This window comes from Capricornis sumatraensis, chromosome 3 (assembly GCF_032405125.1).
Source record: "Capricornis sumatraensis isolate serow.1 chromosome 3, serow.2, whole genome shotgun sequence".
In the NCBI taxonomy this organism is placed as follows: Eukaryota; Metazoa; Chordata; class Mammalia; order Artiodactyla; family Bovidae; genus Capricornis; species Capricornis sumatraensis.
The window spans coordinates 25048969-25074700 of NC_091071.1; the positions used below are offsets into that span (position 1 = coordinate 25048969).

Consider the following 25732-nt stretch of genomic DNA (forward strand, 5'->3'; position numbering starts at 1 on the left):
CCACTCAAAGGGTGCTGGCGGCAGCCGGCGTTTTGGGCTGTAGTCCTAGCTTCTCGGTCTCCCGTACTGGGAGCCCGGCGGGTCCGGGCCTCCCATCCGTGCCGGTGCGGGCGCCGGCATGTGGCTGTGGGAGGAACAGGGGGGCCTCATGGGCCCCTTCTCCTTCCTGCTGCTGGTGCTGCTGCTGCTGACGCGCAGTCCCTTCAATGCCTGCCTCTTCACTGGCAGCCTCTACCTCCTGTTGCGCCTCTTCAGCTTTGAGCCGGTGCCCTCCCGCAGGGCTATGCAGGTGCTCAAGCCCCGGGACCGCGTTTCCGCTATCGCCCACCGCGGAGGCAGCCACGACGCCCCGGAGAACACGCTGGCAGCCATTCGGCAGGTGAGTCCCCCATGCCTTCCGCCCCTACGCCCCTCCTGGGAGCTTGGGCTTTTGCCTGCCTTTCCGAAGGTTCCCCAGCCTTTTCATGATGGCCTTACCATTCCCCATTCGTCCACAAAGAATACATTCAAGTGGCCATCAATCCGTCTCAATGCCGGAAAATCTCCTGACTTCCAAGTATTTATGGAACACTGCAAATACCTGTGTATTTGCTATATGCCAGGTACTGAGGATAGTCATGAACAAGACAGAAGGGGTCCCCGCTTTCACAGAGCTTGGCGTTGGAGTAGGGGAGACAGGCCTTAAACAAGTAAGTACATAAATGAGGTACTTGTAAGAGAGCAATGAGTGCAATGAAGAAATAGGCTAACGCAATAAGGAATGACTGGAGGGAGAAGTCATGCTACTGTAGACAGAAATCCTGTTGGAAAGTGACCTTTGAACTGAAACTGTAATTATGAAGAGCCACCCATGAATCTGGGGGGAAAGTGCTCCAGGAAATGGAAACAGCAAGTGCAAAGGTACTGAGGTGGGAATGATGTTGGGATCCTTAGATAACAGAATAGTATATGGCCTGACTTCAAGGGGCTAAACAAAGGCTGGTGTGTGAATGAAACAGGAAATCTGGCCTGGTTAAGGAGAGTCTTCGTCAGTGGTTAGCTTACATATTCTAAGTGGATCACTTTCACAGGGGCTGTCTTTATTTGTTCTCCAGAGTATCCAGGTCGTCTCCTTATCAGGATCCCCATGGTCAGACAACCCTGGCAGCAGGACGCCTGATGATTTCTGCCTCCCCTTTTCACCAGGCTCTCTTGGCAGTCTCCAGACTTCATCATAATGATAGCTTGCTTAGTAAGAGAGCTTTGCAGTTGTCTAGGGGCTATTGCATCTGTGAAAATATATCTGATCCTCTCATTTCTCTGAAACATTTTAATATTGAGTCAGTAGGAAAACTGGCTCACACACACACAGCTCTTTCTCAAATTCAGCCTTTGATTCTGTTAGCTCAGCTTCTCTATACACTGGTGCCAAGTGAAATCTCAGAGACAGTTTTGGGTGAAGTAGAAAGAGAAAGGAGCCACAGTGGGCTACTACCCTCAAAACCATGTGTCCCCACTTTGGGAAGATAGTGAGAGGTTTTATAGTAATTGTTCAAAGAGGGCATGATCAGCTCGTGGACATTCTTCTGATGGGTTGGTGGTGAGGTAAGTCGGAGTCAACATCTTGAACCTTCAGGTCTGGGGTCTACAAGCTTTGGGCAGCATACCATCGTTAATCATAAATTCTCCCACCTGGAGGGGGTTTCAGTACCTGTAAATAGCTCAAAGATATTGCGGTGTTTATCTGTTGATAGGGAAACAGGACCTTGCCCCAAGACTTCTCTTGACTGTTTCTCCCTGGTCTCACATCCACTCCCTTCCCTGATTAACAACTGCTTGAATCTGCCCTTTGGAATTCAGGGAAGGTCATGGAGGCGAACTGAAAGCTGTTTCCTATAATACAAGAAGTGGGGGGATAGATAAGTCTTGGTGCCCACGAGCTCCACAGGGTCCTGCGCAGTATCACCTTCTGATTCCAAGCCCCAGTGCTCTTTGTTGTAGATTAGAATATTCATGTTCCAGGATGTTGAATTTGGAGTGACCTTTCTTTGTCCAGCTAGGGGACAGACAGTTTTGTGTGGTGAGCAAGTTGCTTAAGTGCTCTGTGTCCCAGTCAGAGTCATGGGTAGGATGTAGCAAGCATAGGATACCTTGCCTCTGATCCTAGCTCTGACCTTAGTTTCCTCATTTGTAAAGTGGGAATAATGTCAATATCCGCCTTGGACTGCAAGGAGATCCAACCAGTCCATTCTAAAGGACTTCAGCCCTGGATTTCTTTGGAAGGAATGATGCTAAAGCTGAAACTCCAGTACTTTGGCCACCTCGTGCGAAGAGTTGACTCATTGGAAAAGACTCTGATGCTGGGAGGGATTGGGGGCAGGAGGAGAAGGGGACGACAGAGGATGAGATGGCTGGATGACATCACCGACTCGATGGACGTGAGTTTGAGTGAACTCTGGGAGATGGTAATGGACAGGGAGGCCTGGTGTGCTGCGATCATGCGGTCGCAAAGAGTCGGATACGACTGAGCTACTGAACTGAACTGAACTTTACTGAATCAGTTGTGATTCAGTAAAGTAGTCTACATAAAGTGCTTGGCCCAAGATAAGACTTCCACAAATGTTAGCTCTTTGGGCCAAGAATCTAAAGACAGAGTAAAGGTAAAAAGTTTTAAGTCTGAAGAAGGAGAGAGTCAGAAGGCAGTTTTAATTTGGTGAAGGGCATCTGTTTATAAACCAAGTTATGTCTTTTATGCTTCTTTCCCTTTAGTTCTTTGTGACAGAAGGGAGACAGAGCAGCTCTTCTAGCATTCTGCTTAAAAATAAGTCTAAAAACATAAAGAACAAAATAATAATAAAAAAACAAGCAAAAATAATTTAAAAAAAAACAGACTTTTGGGCACAGTGGGAGAAGGAGAAGGTGGATGATTTGAGAAAATAGCATTGAAACATATACATTGCCATATGTGAAGTAGAAAGCCAGTGGGAGGTTGACGTATGATGCAGGGAACCCAAAGCCAGAACTCTAACAACCCGTAAGGATGAGGTGGGGAGTGAGGTGGGAGGGGCGTTCAGCAGGGAGGGGACACGTGTATACCTGTGGCCAGTTCATGCTGATGTATGGCAGAAACCATCACAATATTGTAAAGTAATCATCCAATTGAAATAAATTTTAAAAATAAGTATAAAGATAGTGAAGAATGTATTTCTCGTTCTAAACAAACTGAAAGGTTGGATGAAGTAATATAACTACACAGGAGATAAAATTGTCATGAAAAGGAACAATTACTATAGAAAAAAACATCAATTGTTATTGGCTTTCATTTCAACTTATGTAAATTGCCTTAGAGTATGTTGTTGTTCAGTGGCCAAGTCATAGCTGACTCTTCACAACCCCATGGACTACACAGCACACCAGGCTTCCCTTTCCCTTACCATCTCCCGGAGTTTGCCCAAGTTATGTCCATGCCTTAAAGTATAACTCACTGTTAGTTGAGCGCAGAAGATATCCATAAGTATTTACCAATGGATGTTGTGGTTTAGCCAGAAACACGTCAACTAAATATAAACCATATTAAATGTGGAAATATGTGTATGCAGAATACACATACATGGATAGAGTGTCATATCTTGTTGTGTTGCAAGGGAATTATAGCTAAATTCCATTCATACCTTATGTGTTTAGGTTGAACATGTCTTTATGTAATTATGATTAAATAACATTGTTCCAAGCTGATTCCTGGTTTCAAGAGGAAATGAGATGTCATTTAGCTTGAGGTCATTGTCAGTGAACTGTTTAGCCACGATCGAATTTAGCTGCTGAAGACAGCTAATACAGACTGCAGAAGACATCCCTCTAAGTATGTAGTTTATTCCCTTCAGAGTTTGTTTTTTGTCCTGTTCTTCCTCCCTGTGCTTGTTTGCAGCTCATAATTTATATTAAACATTCCATTATGTAAAAAATTCAGGGAAGACATTTTGACAGTGGCAGGATTTCTGGTAGGTTATACAATAGCTAGAGAAGGGTGCTCGCTTCGGCAGCACATATACTAAAATTGGAACGATACAGAGAAGATTAGCATGGCCCCTGCGCAAGGATGACACGCAAATTCGTGAACCGTTCCATATTTTTTGGATTCATGTCAATGTATGGCAAAACCAATACAGTATTATAAAGTAAAATAAAGTAAAAATAAAAAGTTAAAAAAGAAAAAAGAAAAAAAAACGCAAAAAAAAAAGACAAAAACAAAATTGAATCCATTCATTTCCCCCCCCCCAAAAAAAAAAAAAAGAATAGCTAGAGAAGGAGAAACTTGAGAGGTGAAATGAATGCATTCCGGAAAGATTCACAATTACAACTAGTGACTGAAGCATGAAATTAAACCTGCAGTTCAGTCTCCACAGAGGGACCAGAGTGCAGCTTTAAAAGTTATACTACTTTAAAAGTATAATTCAGATTAAATCCTGCCAATTTTGAAAACCCTTCAGTTGTTTTTCTCTTGGGCTTAGATAAAATCAAAACAACTTTCTATTTTGAACCTTTTGGTTAAACTGCCTTGGGCGTTTATTAATGATGCTTTCAGCTTCATGCAATAGAAAGTCTTAACTTCAAATGTTTCAAACAATAAGCAGACTTTATTCCATAAGAGGTGTGTCTGGGAGAGGTAACTTCTCGGATGGTTTATTCAGCTGTGCAGTTTGTGATTGTGGAGGACTCGGTTTCTAGCTCTGTCTGCTCTGCCACCTGTGGCGTATTTGTACTATATTGATAGCCCTCATTGTATTGATAGTTGCCAGGTGACCATTGCAACCCCAGGCCTCATATTCTTATGGATCACCATCTGACCTCGAGAAAAGACTCCACTCCCTCTTCCATACGTCTTTCCAAAAGTCAGTCGCCCTCTGTCAGTCTTTCCACCTCCCACCTGAGGAGGGATTGGTAATAGTCCACTTACAACACAGGAGACAACTGAACACGGGCCAAAGCAGCTCTCTGCCAGCAGGAAGAAGAGGAACAGATCCCTGCAGGCAGTCGGTCCTTTGTGGCTCCTTTCTACCTTGTGGCGTTTGTATCATACTCACTATTTCTTTTACTTAGAAAACTTTTCTCCTGGATCTTTGTATTGTTGACTCCCTTTTATCACTAAAGACTAAGCTCAGATGTCATTTTCTTTTTTTTTCTTAATTTATCTTTTTAATTGAAGGATAATTGCTTTACAATATTGTGTGAGTTTCTGCCATACATCAACATGAGTCAGCCATAGGTATACACATGTCCCCTGCCTCTTGAACATCCCTCGCACCTCCCATCCCATCCCACCCATCTAGGTTGTCACAGAGCCCTGGTTGGAGTTCCCTGAGTCATAAAGCAAATTCCAGTTGGCTGTCGATTTTACATATGGTAGTGCACGGAGAAGGCAATGGCAACCCACTCCAGTACTCGTGCCTAGCAAATCCCATGGACGGAGGAGCCTGGTGGGCTGCAGTCCATGGGGTCGCTAGGAGTTGGAAGCGACTGAGCGACTTTGCTTTCACTTTTCATTTTCATGCATTGGAGAAGGCAATGGCAACCCACTCCAGTGTTCTTGCCTGGAGAATCCCAGGGACGGGGGAGCCTGGTGGGCTGCCATCTCTGGGGTCTCACAGGGTCGGACACGACTGAAGCGATTTAGCAGTGTATGTATTTCCATGCTACTCTCTCCATCCATCCCACCCTCTTCCTTACCCCAACTACCCAGAGTCTCCATAAGTCTCTTCTCTATGTCTGCGTCTCCATTGCTGCCCTGCAAATAGATTCATCTGTACCATGTTTTAGTTTCCACATATATGTATTAATATATGATATTTGCTTTTCTCTTTCTGACTTGGTTTGAGGTGGGAACCCTCAACTGGAATACCAACCCCCATTGAGAATAACAACTTTCTGCCTTCTGCCTGTTATCTTGCTTAAACAGCTTTTGCTCACCCCTCAACACCCCTGCTTCTGTAATCTTGCTTGCTCTTTGCTTCTGTGGGAACTTAAGCTGCCTGGGGTGGGGCCCAGGTTGTGGGGGTGGGAGGAGGCTGAGCTGCTTGAAAGGGAAAGTCCTAAAGACAACTTTCTGCCTTCTGCCTGTTATCTTGCTTAAACAGCTTTTGCTCACCGCTCACCACCTCTGCTTCTGTAATCTTGCTTGCCCATTGCTTCTGCCTGGGGCGGAGCCAAGGGTTGGGGGGAGCAGGGGGGAACAGGAGGGCGGGGGGGTGGGTGGAGTCTGGAGGTGACTCCACTGAGCCCGCACTGGTGCTGAATAAACCCTGTTCTGCATCTCCAAGTGCCACTTGTCTGTTTCCGCCACCACAGTTTCTGTAACAGCTTCATTTTGTGTAATAGGCTCTAGATTCATCCACCTCATTAGCACTGACTCTAATGATTGCTTTTATGGCTTGGTAGTAGTCCGTTGTATCTATCTACCGCAGCTTTATCCATTCATCCGTCAGTGGACATCTAGGTTGCTTCTGTGTCCTACTACTCCTAGTAAATAGTACTGTAGTGAACTTTGGGGTACATGTATTTTTTTTCAGTTATGGTTTTCTCAGGATATAGGCCCAGTAGTGCGATTATTGGGTCATATAGTAGTTTTATTCCTAGTTTTTTAAGGAATCTCCATACTGTCTTCCATTTTGGCTGTAATCAGTTTACATTTCCCACCGGTAATGCAAGAGAGTTCCCTTATCTCCACACCCCCTCCAGCATTTATTGTCTGTAGATTTTTTTGATGATGGCCATTCTGACCCGTGGGAGGTGATGTCTCATTGTAGTTTTGATTTGCATTTCTCTAATAATGAGTGATGTTCAGCATCTTTTCATGTGTTTAATTGCCAGCAGTACATCTTCTCGAGAAATGTCTGTTTAGGTCCTTTGCCCATTTTTGATTGGGTTGTTTGTTTTTCTGGTATTGAGTTGCATGAGCTTCTTGTCTATTTTGGAAATTAATCCTTTGTCAGTTGTTTCATTTGCTATTGTTTTTTCTCATTCTGAGGATTGTCTTTTCACCTTGTTTATAGTTTCCTTTGCTGTGTAAAAGCTTTTAAGTTTCACTAGGTCCCATCTGTTTATTTTTGTTTTTATTTCCATTACTGTAGAAGGTAGGTCATAGAAGATCCTGCTGTTATTTATGTCATAGAATGTTTTGCCTGTGAGTTTTATAGTTTCTGATGATGGTTTAGGTCTTTAATCCATTTTGATTTACCTAGTTTCATTCTTTTGCATGTAGCCGTCTAGTTTTCCCAGTACCACTTAACGAAGAGACTATCTTTGCCCCATTATATATTCTCGCCTCCTTTGTCGTGGGTTTATCTCTGGGCTTTCTGTCTTGTTCTCAGATACCATATTCTTAAACAGGCCTTCCCTGATTGCCTTGTCTAGTGACTCCTGCCTGCCTTAACTTTCACATTACCCTCCATTTTCTTTTTCAAACTTTTATCATTACATGTAACATGTTGATAATCTCTTTCTCCCCACTAAAATGTAAGATCCATGTTCCTTTTTTCATTGCTCACCAATCTCCTCACTACTTAGAACAGTGCCTGATACATAGTAGGCACTCGATAAATATTGACATTTGTTGGAAGAATTGTGGTGTACAAGTAGCCCATCAGAAAAGATGACCAACACTGTCAGCCACTGGAAACATGCAAATCAAAACCACAGTGAAATACTACTTCATACACCCTTGTTGTTGTTCAGGTGCCAAGTCATGTCCAACTCTTTGTGGTCCCATGGACTGCAGCATACCAGGCTTCTCTGTCCCTCACCATCTGGAGTTTGCCCAAGTTGATGGCCATTGAATCGGTGATGCCATCCAACCATCTCATCCTCTGTTGCCCTCTTTTCCTTCTGCCTTCAATCTTTGCCAGCATTGGGGTCTTTTTCAGTGAGTCAGCTGTTTGCATCAGATGACCAAAATACTGGAGTTTCAGCTTCAGTATCTCCTTCCAGTGAGTATTCAGGACTGATTTCCTTTAAGATCAACTGGTTTGATCTCCTTGCTGTCCAAGGGACTCTCAAGTGTCTTCTCCAGCATCACAGTTTGAAAGTATCAATTCTTTGGTGCTCTGCCTTCTTTATGACCCAGCTCTCGCATCTGTACGTGACTACTAGAAAGACCATAGCCTTGATTATACGGACCTTTGTTGGCAAAGTGATGTCTTTGCTTTGTATTAACACACTGTCTGGGTCTGTCATAGCTTTCTTGCCAAGAAGCAGTCGTCCTCTAACTTCCTGTCTACAGTCACCATCCACAGTGATTTTAGAGCTCAAGAAGAGGAAGTTTGTGACTGCTTCCACCTTTTCCCCTTCTATTTGTCATGAAGTGATGGGACCAGATGCCATGATTTTAGTTTTTTTAATACTGAGTTTTAAGCCAGATTTTTCACTCTCCCCTTCCACTTTGATCAAGAGGCTCTTTATCCTCTTCACTTTCTGCCATTAGGGTGGTGTCATCTGCATATCCAGGGTTACTGATATTTCTCCCAGCAATCTTGATTCCAGCTTGTGCTTCCTCCAGCCCAGCGTTTCTCTTGATGTACTCTGCATATAAGTTAAATAAGCAGGGTGACAATATACAGCCTTGATGTACTCCTTTTCCTATTTGGAACCAGTTTGTTTCATGTCCACTTCTAACTGATGCTTCCTGACCTGCATACAGGTTTCTCAGGAGGCAGGTAAGGTGGTCTGGTATTCTGTCTCTTCAAGAATTTTCCAATTTGTTGTGATCCACACAGTCAAAGGCTTGAGTGAAGTCAGTGAAGCAGAAGTAGATGTTTTTTTGGAATTCCCTTGCTTTTTCTATGAGCCAGTGGATGTCGGCAACTTGACCTCTGGTTCCTCTGCATTTTCTAAATCCGGAGTGTATATCTGGAAGTTCTCTGTTCACATACTGCTGAAGCCTAGCTTGAAGGATTTTGAGCATAATTTTGCTAGCATGTGAACTGAGTGCAATTGTAGGGTAATTTGAACATTCTTTGGCTTTGCCTTTCCTTGGAATTGGATTGAAAACTGCCCTTTTCCAGTCCTGTGGCCACTACTGGGTTTTCCAAATTTGCTGACATATTGAGTGCAGCACTTTAATAGCATCATCTTTTAGGATTTTTTATTTATTTATTTGCTTTGCAAACTTCTACTTTGTAATAGCAGAATTATGTATTCCATAGAAGCCAATATTACAAAACAGCCCTCCTGGCTTAACCTTCCCCACCCCGCCTTGAAATGAAACACAGCTTGAAAACCAGAGGCGGCTTCACCTCCTAGGTCCTTCCAGCGCTAACAGTATTGTTTTCCCCTTCAGAAGTTATTGTGGACCGTTCAAAACAAGTAAGCCGAAGGCAAGGTATCATCTAAAAAGAGTCAGTTCAGACGCCATTTTTTTCAAGAAGACAAATGGAAAATCAGCAGCAGATCCCACTGGAATCTTTCAGTGACCAAGAGTTTCATTTCTAGTAAAAAATATAGAAACAGTAGGTGTTCTCAGAGGACCTGTGGTTTGGTTCTGGACCTCCCCATGGAGCCAGTTGGTGTCCCTGAGGGTGAGGAGGGCAGAGGACTCTGCTCAGAGCCTCTGTGAGCTCATCCACAAGTTTCTGATCTCCAGTTCCAGCTGTTTGGCCTGGACCTTGTCCTGTGTCACCAGCTTCCAGAGCCTTTGGGTCTCGTCTTAAAGCCGATAGAATATCTGCAGCAGCTCGTTCTCTGTTTCTGATCTGTGAGCCAGATTTTCTTCTCCAGTCCATGTTCTGCCGCCCACCTTGGCGCCTTCTCCTCTAGCAGGGAGAAGGGCCTCTGGCCATCCTCTGCAACCAGCCTTTCTGTCTGGTTGAAGAGGTGAGGTGGGGGCTCTGGGGACAGAGAGGGGTCTCTCTGAGGGCAGAGGCTGCGGGCTCAGCACCAGGCCTAAATGACATCAGGATGGGCTCTATTCATCGCACTGAGCCACTCCTGGGCTGTCAGAGAGGGCTAGGCACTGGCCCTAGGCGGGTAGATGTCCTCTTGGTAGGATTCTGACTGCCTGCGTACAGTCATGGATCCAGGCTCGATGAGGCTTTTGGTTGTGATCAGCTTGTAGAAACGGAAGATCTCACAGGAGGACACGTCGAGACCTGTCTTTGGTACAACCCCGACCCCCTTCTGTGGGTTATAGAGCAGTATTCCATCGGGTAGTTCAGGTGAGGTTTGTTGGCACTGATCTCATAGTAGCGGATGTTCCTGTCTCCCTTCCCCACCATGTACAGCATGTTGGTGTCCACATCATAGACAGGAAACAGCACGCCCAGGGAGCCACTGAGGTCCCCCTCTGTGCCAGGCACAGAGAGAGGTCGTCCTGGTCCCGTCGGGCCATCTGCTGGTTGTTCCCTCGGGATGTGCTGTGGACAGCAGCTTCTTCAGGTTCCCCAGAAACAGCACTTTGTTGGCCGGGTGCCCTTTATGGTTGGCTTCCTGGAGGATGGCCCCTGCTCAGGGATCCTGAACCCAAATCTTGCGGCCTTTACAGGCAGTGGCCAGCAGGCTGCCATCAGTGTTGAAAGACATGGAGAGGATCACATCTTGGTGACAGTTAATTGTCTTCATGGGGCTCATGATTACAGACTTCTTTGAATCCAGGTTCCAGACCATCACCTTTTAGTTGTAGCTGGAGCTGAAGAGGATGTTGGCAGCCGTGGGGTGCCACTCCACCAGGCCCTCTGCAGGCATGGCCCACCAGCTCCCTCCTGAAGGCTGTGAGGTTCTTGGTCAGCAGCTGCTTGGGGATGCCCCAGATTTTAATCATGGCATCTTCAGAACAGGAGGCAATCTCAAAATCATTGAAAGGGTTCCATCTGACATCTAAGACATTCCCTCTGTGCCCGCAGACCTTCAGGTAGTGGGGGTCCAACTTTCCTGTCCAGTGCAAGGGGATGATGAGGAAGGCACCCCCACCAGTACACTCAGTCACAACTGCAGTGAAGTTGGGGTTCACAGCACAGAAATGATTGTCTGGGACGCTATGGGTGATGGACACAGAGTCATAGCAGTTCTTGCTGGCTGGTTTGCCAAAGATGTGGCGGAACTTGGAGCTCCAGTACTGGGGGTGCTATGACATCTTAAAGTCGCTTCAGTGCCTCGCAGCTGCCGCTCCCATCCTTTAGGATTTTAAATAGCTCTGCTGGAATCCCATCACCTCCACTAGCTTTATTGGCAGCAGTGCTTCCTCAGGCCCATTGGACTTCATGCTCCAGGATGTCTGGCTCTGGGTGAGTGACCACACCATCGTGGTTATCTGGGTCATTGTGATCTTTTGTGTACAGTTCTTCTATGTATTCTTTCCATTTCTTCTTGATCTCTTCTGCTTCTATTAGGTCTTTACTGTTTCTGTCCTTTATTCTGCCCATCTTTGGATGAAATATTCCTTTGATTTTTCCAGTTTTCTTGCAGAAATCTCTGGTCTTTGCCCTTCTGTTGTTTTCCTGTATTTCTTTGCATTGTTCATTGAAGAATGCCTTCTTGTCTCTCCTTGCTATTCTCTGGAACTCTGCATTTAGTTGGGTGTACCTTTCCCTGTCATACCCACTAGGACAGGTATAAGCAAAAAGACAAGAAGTATGGACAAGATTATGGATAAATTGGAACCATCATACACTGATGATGGGAAACTAGTCTGGCAATTCCTCAGAAGGTTAAGTATAGAATTACCATATGAACCAGCAGTTCCACTCCTAGGTAAACATTCAAAAGCATTGAAAACATGCACCGTATGTTGTATGATGAAAATGTGCATCATACAAGAATGTTCGCAAAAAACAAAAATGTTCACAGCATTATTCATAATAGCAAAAAAATGGAAACAACGGAAGTGTCCATCCGCTGATGAAAGGGTGAATAAAATGTGCTGTATCCACACAATGGAATATTGTTTCACAGAAAAGGAATGAAGTCCTCATACACATATAACATGAATGAACCTTGAAAACAGTGTGCTAAGTATAAGAACCTAGTCACAGAAGATTGCATATTATATAATTCTGCTTTTAGAAAATGTCTGGAGTAGGCAAAGCCACAGAGAGAGAAGTAGATTAGTAGTTGCCAGGGACTGGGAGGGTTGGAGAGGGAAGTAGGGACTGACTGCTAATGGGTATGGGTTTTTTTTAGCGGGGGTGATGAGGAAGTTCAGAAATTCATTGTGGTGATGGTTGCACAATTGCAACCACGCTTTAAAAAAATTGAATTGTATACTTTAAATGGATTAATTTTATGATATGTGAATAGTATCTCAAAAGCCATATGAATATGATGACTTTGGAACTTCCCTGGCAGTCCAGTGGTTAAGACTTCAGGCTTCCAACACAGGAGGTGGGGGAACGAAGATCCCACAAGCTGCACAGCATGGTCAATAAATAGATACAATGACTTTATTAAAGCAGATACTTTAAAGTCAGTTTTGTCTAAGTATAATTTACATACAATTAAAGGTATATTTCGGTATACACTTTGATGAGTTTTTATAAACATATACCTGGGTAGCCACCACTGCAGTTCATTTCCGTCACCCTAGAATGTTCATATGTCTTCTCTTTGGAGTCAGCCTGTACTCCTGCCTCTCTCCTAAGGCAATCTTTGATCTGATTTCTATTACTATACTGTGCTATACTATTCTATTACTAATTGTTACTGCTAAAATACAAGAATTTGTATTATATGTTTATTTGTCAATTACTATACTACATTGTACTATTCTCTCAGCATTGTTATTTTTTGTGTGGTAGCCAAATAAAAATGCCTGTAATGAATGGAAGAATAATTGAACCTAATTACTAGCCTCAAAGAATGAGGTTAACATTTGTGTTACAGTGAGAGAGATGCACTGTGAATACTGAAAATGAGATCTTGTTTTATGTTATAAAATATATAACCAGTGTTGATTTACCAGTGCATAATATCTTTAAGTTAGAAAAGGTACACTTTTATAAAAAGATGTACCTTTAATTAGTGTACATGTAAGCATTACATCTTAAATAATGACGTTTCCGCTGAGGCATATAGTTCTAGTCATAATAGCTTATATTGAGTGCTGTCTCTGAGCCAGGCACCAAGCTTGGTTATATACATGCATTATTTCTAAATTCTCACAACAACGCTTAAGATCCTTAGAAAAGCATCATCATAAAAACGATGAAAACAGGCCAGAGTAATATAAGTAATTAGATGACGTAGCCAGCTAGTGTTGGGATTGGGATTTTTAGAGTGGGAAATCTTAGTAACATATGTGAAAATCAACCTTTGAAGCCTAAAAAAGATAGTTATTTATAAGTCAGGTTAAGAAAGGATTTAAGTAAAATAGACAAATCTCCACCTATAAAGGACATAATAAATTTGACTGTATTACAACTATAGTCATTAAAAAGCATAATAACAGTAGCTAATATTTATTGAATGTCTGCTATGCACTACTGCAGTGTCGTATATTTTTATTGACACTTAAGTGTGTAATAAATATATAAAGACCTATAACGGATTGATATGGAAACAATGCACGTCCACTTGGCAGTTACCTTTGGAGAAGAAGAGGGTAGGGATTTAGCTGTATCTAGCTGTATCTAGTAAGTACCACATGATAGTAAGGTCATGTGGTTATAGTGTAGCCTCAGGACTTTGCTGGTAGTTCAGTGGTTAAGACTCCATGCTCCCAATTCAAGGGGCTCAGGTTCGATCCTTGGTCAGGAAACTAGATCCCACATGCCTCGCAGCTAAGAGTTAACATTGCCACAGTGAAGATTCCACGTGCCACACCTAAGACCTGGTGGAGTCAAATAAATAAATAAATATTTTTTTTTTTAAAGAAAGTGCAGCCTCTACCACATCCTTGTTTGTGTATCTGAGAGCAAGTTTCTGAATCTCTGTCAGTTTTCCTCATCTGAAAATGAGCCTATTAATCAGTTCAGTCACTCAGTCGTGTCCAACTCTTTGCGACCCCACGGATTGCAGCACGCCAGGCTTCCTTGTCCATCAGCAATTCCCAGAGCTTGCTCAAACTCATGTCCACCAAGTCGGTGATGCTCTTCAACCATCTAATCCTCTGTCGTCCCCTTCTCCTGCCTTCAATCTTTCCCAGCATCAGAGTCTTTTCCAGTGAGTCAGTTCTTTGCATCAGGTGGCTAAATTATTGGAGTTTCAGCTTCAGCATTAATCCTTCCAGTGAATATTCAGGGCTGATTTCCTTTAGGATTTACTGGTTGGATCTCCTTGCAGTCCAAGGGATTCTCAAGAGTCTTCTCCAACACCACAGTTCAAAAGCATCAGTTCTTCAGCACTTAGCTTTCTTTATGGTCCAACTCTTATATCCATACATGACTACTGGAAAAACCATAGCTTTGACTGTACGGACCTTTGTCAGCATAGTAATGTCTCTGCTTTTTAATATGCTTTCTAGGTTTGTCCTATCTTTTCTTCCAAGGAGCAAGCATCTTTTAATTTCATGGCTGCAGTCACCATCTGCAGTGATTTTGAAGCCCAAGGAAATAAAGTTTGTCACTGTTTCCATTGTTTCCCCATCTGTTTGCCACGAAGTGATGGGACCGGATGCCGTGATCTTAGTTTCTTGAATGTTGAGTTTTAAGCCAGCTTTTTCACTCTCCTCTTTCACTTTCATCAAGAGGTTCTTTAGTTCCTCTTCAGTTAACACCATAAGGGTGGTGTCATCTGCATATCTGAGGTTATTGATATTTCTCCCAGCAATTTTGATTCCTGTTTGTGCTTCATCCAACCCAGCACTGCACATGATGTACTCTGTGTATAAGTTAAATAACATGTTAATAGTACCTCCTAAAGGCTTGTGATGATCAAATGAGTTAATACATTTAAAGCAGTTAGAATAGTGACTGAAAATAATACATATTATTGTTTTAGGGCAGCAAGAGGTTGAAGCAAATGTGGCAAAATGTTAATATCCATTAAGTCTTTTTTGCCTAATTAAAAAGATTATTTCATGTTTTTGCATAATTACAAAAATTTATTTTAACTTTAAGGTCTTTATCACACTGAACATTTCATATCTTCATTGTCTCAAAGAAGCAAAGGAAGCAAATGTTGGACAGTGTGTCTCAGAGGAGTGTGGCCCCTCAAACTTTATGTTCCTGTTCTATTTTTAGATAATCCTTCGGTGCCGTATTGGGCTCACCCACTTGTTGGCCAACAGGCAGTGCTGCTCACATTAACAAATGTAGTGTCTCCTAGAAGCAGGCTTGGTGTTTCTGCTCTAGAGGATGGAGTTAACCCAACAAAAACCTGACTCATCCAGTTTATGCCAAAGTATTGCAGTAGCCAACTAATCAACAAACACAGAGGAATCATCAGAGAGTGGGGGTAAACAGTGAAATTTGACTAAATATTTGTAATTGTGAGCCATTAATGGCCTGTATAGTTAAAGCAACCAGAGAAAACAAATTCCAAAAGTCTCCCCATTTGCCAGTCTGAATAGGAGAAAAGTGGGGAAGTCAAAGTTTTTATGGAATTACTTACACTGACATTTTTAACCTTGTGCTGTGCCGTACTAAGTCATTGAGCCATGTCCTACTCTGTGTGACCCCTATGGACTGTAGCCCGCCAGGCTCCTCTGTCCTTGAGAGCCTTCAGGCAAGAATACTGGAGTGGGTTGCCATACCCTCCTACAGGGGATCTTCCTGACCCAGACAACTGGTCTTTAAGTCTCCTGCCTTGGCAGGCGGGTTCTTTACCACTAGCGCCACCAAACCTTACTTGTATTGAAGTAACGTTAACATCCATGAAAAAAACAGGTTGGGTTGCTATTTGGTATAGGAAGGGAATAGAATCAGTAAAAGAAACAGTCTGCTCAGCCAGCCCTGATGGTCATCTTGAGTGCTTGGATGGCAAAACGACATCTGTGCCCGCTTGACAGTAAAATCATCGGTGTTTTTGTTAAGGCAGCTAAGAATGGAGCAGCAGGCGTGGAACTGGACCTTGAGTTTACTTCTGACGGGATTCCTGTCTTAATGCACGATAGCACAGTAGATAGGACGACTGATGGCACCGGTCGACTGTGTGATTTGACATTTGAACAAATTAGGAAGCTTAATCCTGCAGCAAATCACAGATTAAGGTAAGTGGTGCATTGTCGCCTAAACATATCTTTCAGCTTGTGTTGGAGATCACATCAAGACACTGGCACCTTCTAATTCTGCTCCAGGAGAGTTGTTTTGTTATGTTTGTTTTCCACTATATACAAGTTTCCCAAGTAACAAGCATGTGCCAGGAACAACAGAAATGAGATGTTTTTCATCTTTTCCCACTGAGGCCAAATTTGATTCAGAATTGTTCTCAAGACAATACTCTTAACATGGCAATTACTTTGTACTGTCACAAATGTCTATATGTGTGTGTGTATGTATGTATGTATATCAGAGCTAGTCCTGTAAGATGTTGCGGAAGAAAAGGGTTCTATGATCAAATAAGATCAAACACTGTATACTTTAGATGTTTCCCTTAGGGATACATCTGTCATTGTATCCCTCTCAGTCAATTCTTAGCTTTAATTTAGTGTTTCTCAAATGTGTATGACCACAGAACCCATGCCCATCCCACCATTAACAGCTATATAAAAACCTTGCAATTGGTATACTGGATGATATACTTTGTAATGTGACTGTTTAAATCCCTCTCCTCTTGTCTTTGTAATACTGAAAAATGTGTTCTTACTGTAATTCATGTTATATCAGTTCTCTGGTCAATTTATTTGACCCAGTGATTAAGTTGTTGTCCTCCCCACAAGATGGCTTGGACTTTCTTTTCCTTGGAACTGAAAGAAAAAGTGAGCCAAAGAAAGTCATACTTTAGAAAGGAGACTGATAACATTTGAAAGTTCTGAGTCAGGGCTGCTGAAATTGCTGTCTGCTAGTACAGTTACTTCATTGCTCTGCCAAAGGGGAGGGAAAGGCTGGTTTCCATACTACAGTGATGTAGCTATTAAGATGTGGAGAAGGCAATGGCACCCCACTCCAGTACTCTTGCCTGGAGAATCCCATGGACAGAGGAGCCTGGTGGGCTGCAGTCCATGGGGTCACTAAGAGTCGGACACGACTGAGCGACTTCACTTTCACTTTTCACTTTCATGCATTGGAAAAGGAAATGGCAACCCACTCCAGTGTTCTTGCCTGGAGAATCCCAGAGACGGGGCAACCTGGTGGGCTGGTGTCTCTGGGGTCACACAGTCAGACACGACTGGAGCAACTTAGCAGCAGCAGCAGCAGCTATTAAGATGTAAAGTTCAGAGTCAACACTTAAAGCAGAAATGCTTAGATAAGTTATCTTTTTTAAAACCAAGATCTTAACGCTGGAATAATGTGGTTGAATTAGCATACATTAAATCATGTAGACTGAAATTTCATTATGTGAGAAAAGCTGATTTCTTGTGTGTCAGGCACTTAACTTTCCTTTTCTTTTTAAAAAAATTATGTATTAGAAAATTATTTTTCAAAGTTGCACTTAAATGTATAACAATACAGTTAACAGATGTATATGTATTGCTAGGAATTTTCTCCTGCATCAGACTCTATTGGGGAAGTCACAATCTTAAAATTAAGTCTCTGAGTTCTCCAAAGATGGCATACAATCTGCCCTTTAAAGTTACTAATTACAAATCCAGTGAATGCCTGAAACGTAAATGATTTTTATTGTTGCTGATCTTTGGCCTAGCATATCTTTAATTTGGTTTAAGAAGATATAGTAAATTGTCCTTGGACTTTGGGATGATTAGAGAAAGGAAGTTGGTGAAAACACTCTTCCTTTGGTTGGGAGACATTTGTCAGATGTCTGTTTCATTTAATTTTTATCTTTTCTTTTTTCCTATATTGTACTATTCCTTTTCCCTCTCTTGTAGGAATGATTTCCCTAATGAAAAGATCCCTACCCTAAGAGAAGCCGTTGCAGAGTGCCTAAACCATAACCTCACAATCTTCTTTGATGTCAAGGGCCATGCATATAAGGTACAGTTTATTCCATAGGATTCTCTTTTGAAAATACCTCTTTATTTGCTAGTCTGTTTCAAAATTAATTGTATATTTTCTTATTTATATTTTCTTCTTAAATTATTTTTACAAATTATATTTGCATAATGCAAGTTTACAAAGCAAAAATTCACATCTTCAAGGAAGCAGTAAAGTATGGAATCTTTTAACCTTTTAAACTTTGATGGAACTATTTAATTCCTCCTACTCAACAACTAGCATGAAATAGAAGAGTCAGGTTTCTCTTATTTGAATAAAACATTCACGGAAGATACTAAATAAACAGTAAAGAGGCACTTCTTGAATAGACCACTCTAGTAACCTCATAAAAAGAACTTCAGAAGTTGAACAGGAGACCGGTTGGATCTGGCTGATAAGAGTCTTAGATAGAGAGCTGTGGACTGAATTTAAAGAAAGCTTCTGGATTTAATGCTTCTGATAGATAAGAGGATATTTATCTTCTACAAAGATGTGCCCCTTTTGTATGACTTCTGTCCCTTATGTATAGTTTTTGGTTGTTTTTTTTTAGTTGGCTGTACTCGGTCTTCGTTACTGTGTACAGGCTTACTCTAGTTGCAGCGAGCAGGGTGCTTGGACTTCTCATTGCAGTGGCTTCTCTTGTCGCGGAGCACAGGTTCTAGGTGCACAGGCTTAGGTGCTCAGTAGCCTGTGCGATCTTCCTGGACCAGGGAAGATGGTAGACTATGTCCACTGCATTGACAGGCGGTCTTAACCTCTGGACCACCAGGGAAGTCCCCCTTGCATATAGGTTTTTATTCTATGACTTGAGCAGTTATTTACTATAATTCTTTTAAATATGGTATTGCATTTCAAATAAGATTTGCATAACTTTTAGAACATATACTTCTATACATAAAAATACATGATTGCAGTGGAAATCAGTGGGAAAATATGGTTCATATTATGTTTGTTCTCTTAACTTTTCAAGTACAAATACATTTTTCTGCATTTATACAACTGGGGTATTTCCCCCCAGTGATAATTATGATCAGTTATGACCAGCTAGGGGCTCCCCAGGTGGCTCAGTGGTAAAGAATCCGCCTGCCAAAGCAGGAGACACAGGTTTGCTCACTGTGTCAGGAAGATCCCCTGGAGAAGGAAATGGCAACCTACTCCATTATCCTTGCCTGTGAAATCCTGGAGAGTTCTAATGATACCAACTTTTATTAAAAATAAAAAATGTTAAAAACAATTTTTATTTAAAATTGAAAATAATTGTTAAAACCTGAAATATGAACCTCTAACTTAAGTACAATAAACTCCCATTTTGAAGAAAGAAGAGAAGGGTGCTCTGGCTAATTTATTATCTTGGTAAACTGATGGTTCTCTATATCTAGGTTTTTCAGTCAGTCTGCATCAGAATCACCAGGAATACATATTGAAAATACAAATTCCTAGGCCACCCCACTCAGAGATTAAATCCTAAAAATGGCTCAGATCGTGGGCTCAAGGAGCATGTATTTTTAATGGGCACCTTAGGTTTTTTTGATGATATGGCCCACGTTTGGAAACCCTGATAGGCCCTACGTTTGACCCACAGTGTACTGACCTTCTTGCTTATTTTCTTAGACTAAGGAGGGGTGAGGGAGGAGAAGAAATTTTGTTTTTTAATCCAGGTATTGCCATTTGAGCTTTCTGGCTGGGTGTTCATAGATGGTTTGGGCAGCTTTGGACAGAACATCGTGATCTGATTCACCAGGACAGGACTATGAAGAAACAGGTGTCAGCAGCAAATTGGAGCTGCAGTACAGGACCGAGATCACAGGCACTGGAGATCATGACTGAACTGTCACTTCCTACAGCGTAGTGTTAACCTTGATCGGGTTCAGTTTCCTTGTGGGCAAAGAGGGAACAACATAAGAAATTACCATGTAAGGTCATTATGAGAGTTAGATAAAGAATCTAGATGAAACATCACACACAGTGTGTGTTGGTTGAAAATGACTTCCTCTCTAGCACATACTTTGTGATATTAGTGAAGGGAAGCATGACATGAATAATTTCTTTCTTATTTTTTGTATTGCATTTGATTGCTTATATTTGGTTATAGGTTAAATGTGATTTTCCAAAAATTAGGGGTATTTCAAAAATTATGACGTAACAACATTACATTCCACTTAACATCTGGACACCTCTGTTGTTAGCTGCTACTGTTGTTCAATGGCCAGGTCTCTTAATTCAATAAAGGTTACACAATGCCAGTATTTTAATTGTGTCATTTCTTGTCATTTAGTACCTGGACTGCTACAAAAAGAAACTTCTGCTCATCCTGGGAAGAGTTGGGCGACTTCCAGCTCTCCCCACTTTCTCCCTGTCCCATTGCTTCTCCCTCCATGCTGGTGATGGGTGACATTTCCTCTCAGACGTTTCCTCTCTCTGGACTGAGAAAATCTATCCTTTCTAGTTCCCAGACTGGTTGATTCCTGCTTCAGCTAGGAAAGGCAGAGAGTGATAGAGTTGTAGGAAAGAAAGGACCTTTCCTAGTGGCTAAACTGGGATATAAGGAAAAGACTTTTAAAATTTTGCTTGCAGCCTCCAACTGGCCTGTAGTCTGCCATATTTTTCCAAAGTATGACAGAAGGAGGTGAGCCTCTGAACAAAATAGTAAAGCAGCAGTGTCCAGCTGCTTACTTATCTGCTGGTATGAGTTTAAAATGCATCCTAGTGCATAGTGCAAGCTACCAATACTCCTTTGAACATCCCCATATATTAGTAAACTTCTGATGTAGTTAATAGAGTTGTACTTAATAATACAGTAGTTAACTGGCTGGGATTACATTTTAATAGATTTTAAATACATGAATCTCTCTGTTTTACAGGCTACTGATGCTCTAAAAAAAGTGTATATGGAATTTCCTAAACTATACAATAATAGTATCGTCTGCTCTTTCTTGCCAGAAGTTATCTATAAGGTAAAATTCTGGGGTTTTGTTGTATGTAATATAATGTTGGTTGGCGGTGATAATAGCAATGGACTAAATAAGCATAAGATAGATGCCTATTAAACTGAACTAAATCAATTAAAGAGACCCCTCTTTTAAATTAACAAAATTTGGGAAGGGCAGGGTACTTGGACCCCGTTTTAAAGTGCCTTGATTCCTTTTTAGCTCCTCCTCTTATGTTTATAAGGGCTTCCCTGGTGGCTCAGAGGTTAAAGCGTCTGCCTGCAATGTGGGCGACCTGGGTTCGATCCCTGTGTTGGAAAGATCCCCTGGAGAAGGAAATGGCACCCCACTCCAGTATTCTTGCCTGGAGAATCCCATGGACGGAGGAGCCTGGTGGGCTACAGTCCACAGGGTCGCAAAGAGTTGAACATGACTGAGCGACTTCACTTTCACTTTATAACTCATTCAGATTACTTTGGTAAGCATTCTCAGAACAGAAAGAATTATATATCTCTGCATCTTACTAAGTAACAGCAGAACAGACCTCTTTAAAAAATGTCTTTCTTATAACAATTTAAAATATGCCTTAATTGGAAATATGTAGATGGTAGAGTGAGCCCTCCTTTAACAGTAATCTTTGTTTCATCCATAATCCCATTTATCCCCAGTGTTATTTGAAAGCAGATTCCAGGCATTTCATCCATAAAAATTGCAGTAAATATCTTTAAAAAACATAATCATGATATCATTATCCCATCTAAAACCATTAACAGGAAGTCCTTAAGATCATCAAATATCCAATGTATAAATTTTCATTTGTCTCACAAATATCACAGTTTTTGTTTGTTTTTTTTAATTTGAATCAGGACCCAAATAAGAATTTCATGTTAGAATTTAAATCTTAAAACCTGTTAATTTTGTCCCCCCACCCCCACCTTGTGATATATTTATTGAAGAAACCAGACTGTTTTGTAGAGTTTATTTACCAAAGTCTGGATTTTGCTAATTATGCCATGATACAATTGAACACATTGTCTCCTCTGTATATTTCCTGTAAATTGGTAGTGATGGCTATAAATCAGATTCAGTTCAGTTCAGTTCAGTCGCTCAGTCGTGTCCGACTCTTTGCGACCCCATGAATCGCAGCCAGGCCTCCCTGTCTATCACCATCTCCCGGAGTTCACTCAGACTCACGTCCACGAGTCAGTGATGCCATCCAGCCATCTCATCCTTGGTCGTCCCCTTCTCCTCCTGCCTCCAGTCCCTCCCAGCATCAGAGTCTTTTCCAGTGAGTCAACTCTTCGCATGAGGTGGCCAAAGTACTGGAGCTTCAGCTTTAGCATCATTCCTTCCAAAGAAATCCCAGGGTTGATCTCCTTCAGAATGGACTGGTTGGATCTCCTTGCAGTCCAAATTAGGTTTAATTATTCTTGGCAAGGTAATTTCTTAAGTGAGGGTCTTTTTCCATCAGGAGGTACATAAGTCTTACTGACTTGTGTTGTCAACAGCTGCTATTGATGCCAGTGGCCAGTTCTGGCAATATACTAGCAGTTGTAAAATATCAATATTTTAAGTCTGTCATATATTCTTCATGTATTAGGTAGATTATGGGGCTTCCCTGTTAGCTCAGCTGGTAAAGAATCTGCCTGCAATGTAGGAGACCCCGGTTCGATTCCTGTGTCGGGAAGGTCCCCTGGAGAATGGATAGACTACCCACTCCAGTATTCATGGGCTTCCCTGGTGGCGCCTGCAATGTGGAAGACCTGGGTTCAATCCCTGGATTGTGAAGATCCCCTGCAGGAGGGCATGGCAACCTACTTCAGTATTCTTGCTTGGAGAATCCCCATGGACAGAGGAGCCTGGCGGGCTACATACAGTCCATAGAGTCTCAAAGAGTCAGACACGGCTGAGCAACTAAGCACGTTACCTAGGTAGAATTCTTCCGTAGAAAGGAGCTCTCATCTATGATTTAGCTACTCAATAGCAAATAAATGCTGAATTTTGCCCTTTGTTCACCAGTTTCCAAAACAATGAGTTGGTTCCTCAACAATGGCCAACATAGCATATATTTAAAATTTTACAGTAAGGGTGGAGCCTGCTGAGATACAAAGTGTCATTGAGATGAATAATGTAATGGGGCTTTCAGACATTTGAATCAGCGTTTCCCAAACTTCCTTAACCACAGACCTTTAAAATGTGTGATAGGTTTTCCAGAGCAGCATAGAGCACAGACTGAAAGAATTCTATCCGCATCCCCGTCTCTCCATTGCTTTGTCTTCGTCCCTGCCCCCACTTGTCTCTTCTCACATCTCTCAGCCCATTTCCCCCCACACACACCTTTTTTTAGCCATTTTCTCTAAAAAGGATCAAAAACTAACCAGCCCATCTTGAAATGGTCGTGGTTTCATCCTAATTGCATTCTGATTATCTCTAGCCATAGTTTAAATCCATATCCAATTAAAAGTTATTACTCTTTGTGACACTGTTAAAATTTGATCCTGAAATTGTAATGTTCTCATTGTAAAGATAGGATTGCAATTCTTTTAGGATTGTGGAGGAAGTGTCTATATTGTATATTTACATCTTTACATCTAACACATTATTTTCTCAAAGGATGTATGATAGAATATTTAGTAGACTTGGGGGCAGCTACCCATGGGGGTACTACCCATGACCACCTCATACAGAAGTACATTGGCTAAATAGAGCAAGTGACAGTTATTAGAGTTAAGTTGTGATTATGGCTTTCTTTCCCCAAATTTCTTTTCAGATGAGACAAACAGATCAGAATGTAGTAACAGCTTTAATTCATAGACCTTGGAGCCTTAGCCACACAGGAGATGGGAAACCGCGCTTCGAATCTTTCTGGAAACAGTCCATGTTTGTGGCATTGGACATTTTGCTCGATTGGAGTATGCATAATATCTTGTGGTACCTGTGTGGAGTTTCAGCTTTCCTCGCACAAAAGGATTTTATATCTCCGTAAGTTGGAAGATTTTATCTTCTCCTGACACATTTCCTGAATGTTCTTCTTGAAAAGGAGGATTAGCAGTGGACACCTGCATTGGTTCCCACCCACAGAGCCAGCCATGCCTTCATTACTTTGGAATGCCATTAGCTGCTTAGGTGGGAAGAGTTCAGGCCTATTTCACTGTCTCCAAAAGATAACTGATCAATTATTCTTGTTTTTTAGTGCATTTTAAAGAAATAGTGTCAAACTGTGACAACAGAAACAAAAAAATTGTATTTCCTTGTGATTGGCTCCCTTTAAAAACAAACACAGGATCCAGGGAAGACGTCTTGTGGGCACCTGCCTCATCTCTCCTAGCTTTCCTACAGGCTCCACTCCATTGCTTCTGAGAAACTTTCCATTCCCTAAACTGTTAGCATTCTCTGAATCTGTTTTGGCAATTTTATGGCTGTGTATTTCAGATGGTTTTAGTTTTTAAGTTTTATATTATTTCAGGCATGCATGCATTCAGTTCAGTAGATACTTGGTGTATGCCTGTGGTATTACAAGATCCTGTAGTAAGAAGCTGATGATGCCTGTGGTGAAAAAAAGGAAGCCCTAGTCTGCCCTCATGGAGTTTATAGTCAAGAGGAAGAGAGAGATGCTAATCAAAAAGCGATCCAGTAAATATTAAATTACAGCTAAGACAAATGCTATATAGGGGAGACGAGTGCATGTATACTGTTCAATTTCTCCTAGTAAAGGAGTCAGGGAAAACATCCTCACGGAAGTAACAGCTAAACAACTAAGCTAAGATCTGAAGGGAATTGAGGAGGGTAGGGGTCGAGATCCAAGTCGGGGGAAAACACGTGCCAAAGTGTTATGGCAGGAAAGAGCCTGTTTCTTGCAAGGAATTGGACGAAAAATCAGTTCACGCACAGAAAAGAAAGAGGGAATGTGGCATAAGATGAGGCCAAAGAAACAGGTGAGGCTAGGCCACTGCTTACAGCCTCCAGTAGGGGCACGTGGCAGCAAGGCATGGTTTTTAGGAGGTGGCTGAAGTGTTTAAAGCTGCGGCCGTGTGGGGGAGGCACTCATGCTGGGCTTGGAATAGTCTGGCTGCAATGTAGAGGCCGGTTAAGAGGCTCCTCCTGGATGCTGTTAGTCCTCCGTGAATATCGTACTTAAAGACCATTAGAGATTTCTGGGACAGTTGGCATTATTCTAATGGTTGATTTTCCTCTTTCTCCAGGGACTATGTGAAGAAGTGGTCAGCTAAAGGCATTCAGGTTGTTGCTTGGACTGTTAATACTTTTGATGAAAAAAGTTACTATGAGTCTCATCTTGGTTCCAGCTATATCACTGACAGCATGTTGGAAGACTGCACACCTGAATTCTAGACTCCCCCCCCCCCCCCCCACCGCAGGGAGGAAACATAATTACAGAAACTGTCTGTGGGCCTCACGCCAGGGACATCAGTAAGGCCAAGCCCTTGAGGGATCGGGCGGCTCACATAAGCAATAGTCGTAACTGGGTTTTCACCTGAACCAAAGCAAAACCCAGTGTAGCCACCATGCTCCATGGAATGCCTGAGTTCAAAATTGATGCTCTTCAAAGTCTGGGTCTGCAAAAAGGCACAACACTCCTGCCCTGACTTAGAGGAGGCACACTTCAAGACCAGTGAAGATAAGCACAGATTGTATTGTGCAATGTGGGGGTGCAGATGCAAATGCATGGGAAACGCATGATCACTCGGAGTTGACATTTTAAAACTTGACACACGTAATTTACTTATTTAAGATGTTTGTATCTAGCTACATTATCAATGTACTGTAGACATCAAACTTGTGACCATACTAATAAAATCA

At 42.1% G+C, this 25732-nt stretch overlaps 1 protein-coding gene, 1 non-coding gene and 1 pseudogene across 4 annotated transcripts; 2 read left to right on the forward strand and 1 right to left on the reverse strand.

Annotated features, from left to right (window-relative positions):
• GDE1 (glycerophosphodiester phosphodiesterase 1) lies at nt 1-25732 on the forward strand. Of its 3 annotated transcripts, none has more exons than XM_068968655.1 (6): nt 1-379; nt 15930-16105; nt 17882-17987; nt 20849-20941; nt 23685-23896; nt 25117-25732. In XM_068968655.1, the coding sequence occupies exons 1-6, from the start codon at nt 119-121 to the stop codon at nt 25262-25264; spliced, it is 996 nt and encodes a 331-aa protein (XP_068824756.1). In that variant the 5' UTR covers nt 1-118; the 3' UTR covers nt 25265-25732. The 3 variants fall into 3 exon arrangements, with proteins under 3 accessions (XP_068824756.1, XP_068824757.1, XP_068824758.1); XM_068968657.1 differs by lacking the exon at nt 1-379 and adding an exon at nt 675-689; XM_068968656.1 differs by lacking the exon at nt 20849-20941.
• LOC138077355 (U6 spliceosomal RNA) lies at nt 4004-4110 on the forward strand. The gene has a single exon (XR_011144792.1). It is a non-coding gene; the product is annotated as a U6 spliceosomal RNA (small nuclear RNA).
• LOC138075292 (coronin-2A pseudogene) lies at nt 9569-11095 on the reverse strand (annotated as a pseudogene).

What these genes read in the sequence shown, in the direction of transcription:
- GDE1 (XM_068968655.1), top strand. Translation starts at nt 119, where the DNA reads ATGTGGCTGTGGGAGGAACAGGGGGGCCTCATGGGCCCCTTCTCCTTC. An exon ending in GCAGCAAATCACAGATTAAG is followed by an intron (nt 16,106 to 17,881) that starts GTAAGTGGTGCA and finishes CCTCTCTTGTAG; the next exon opens with GAATGATTTCCCTAATGAAA. An exon ending in CAAAAGGATTTTATATCTCC is followed by an intron (nt 23,897 to 25,116) that starts GTAAGTTGGAAG and finishes CTCTTTCTCCAG; the next exon opens with GGACTATGTGAAGAAGTGGT.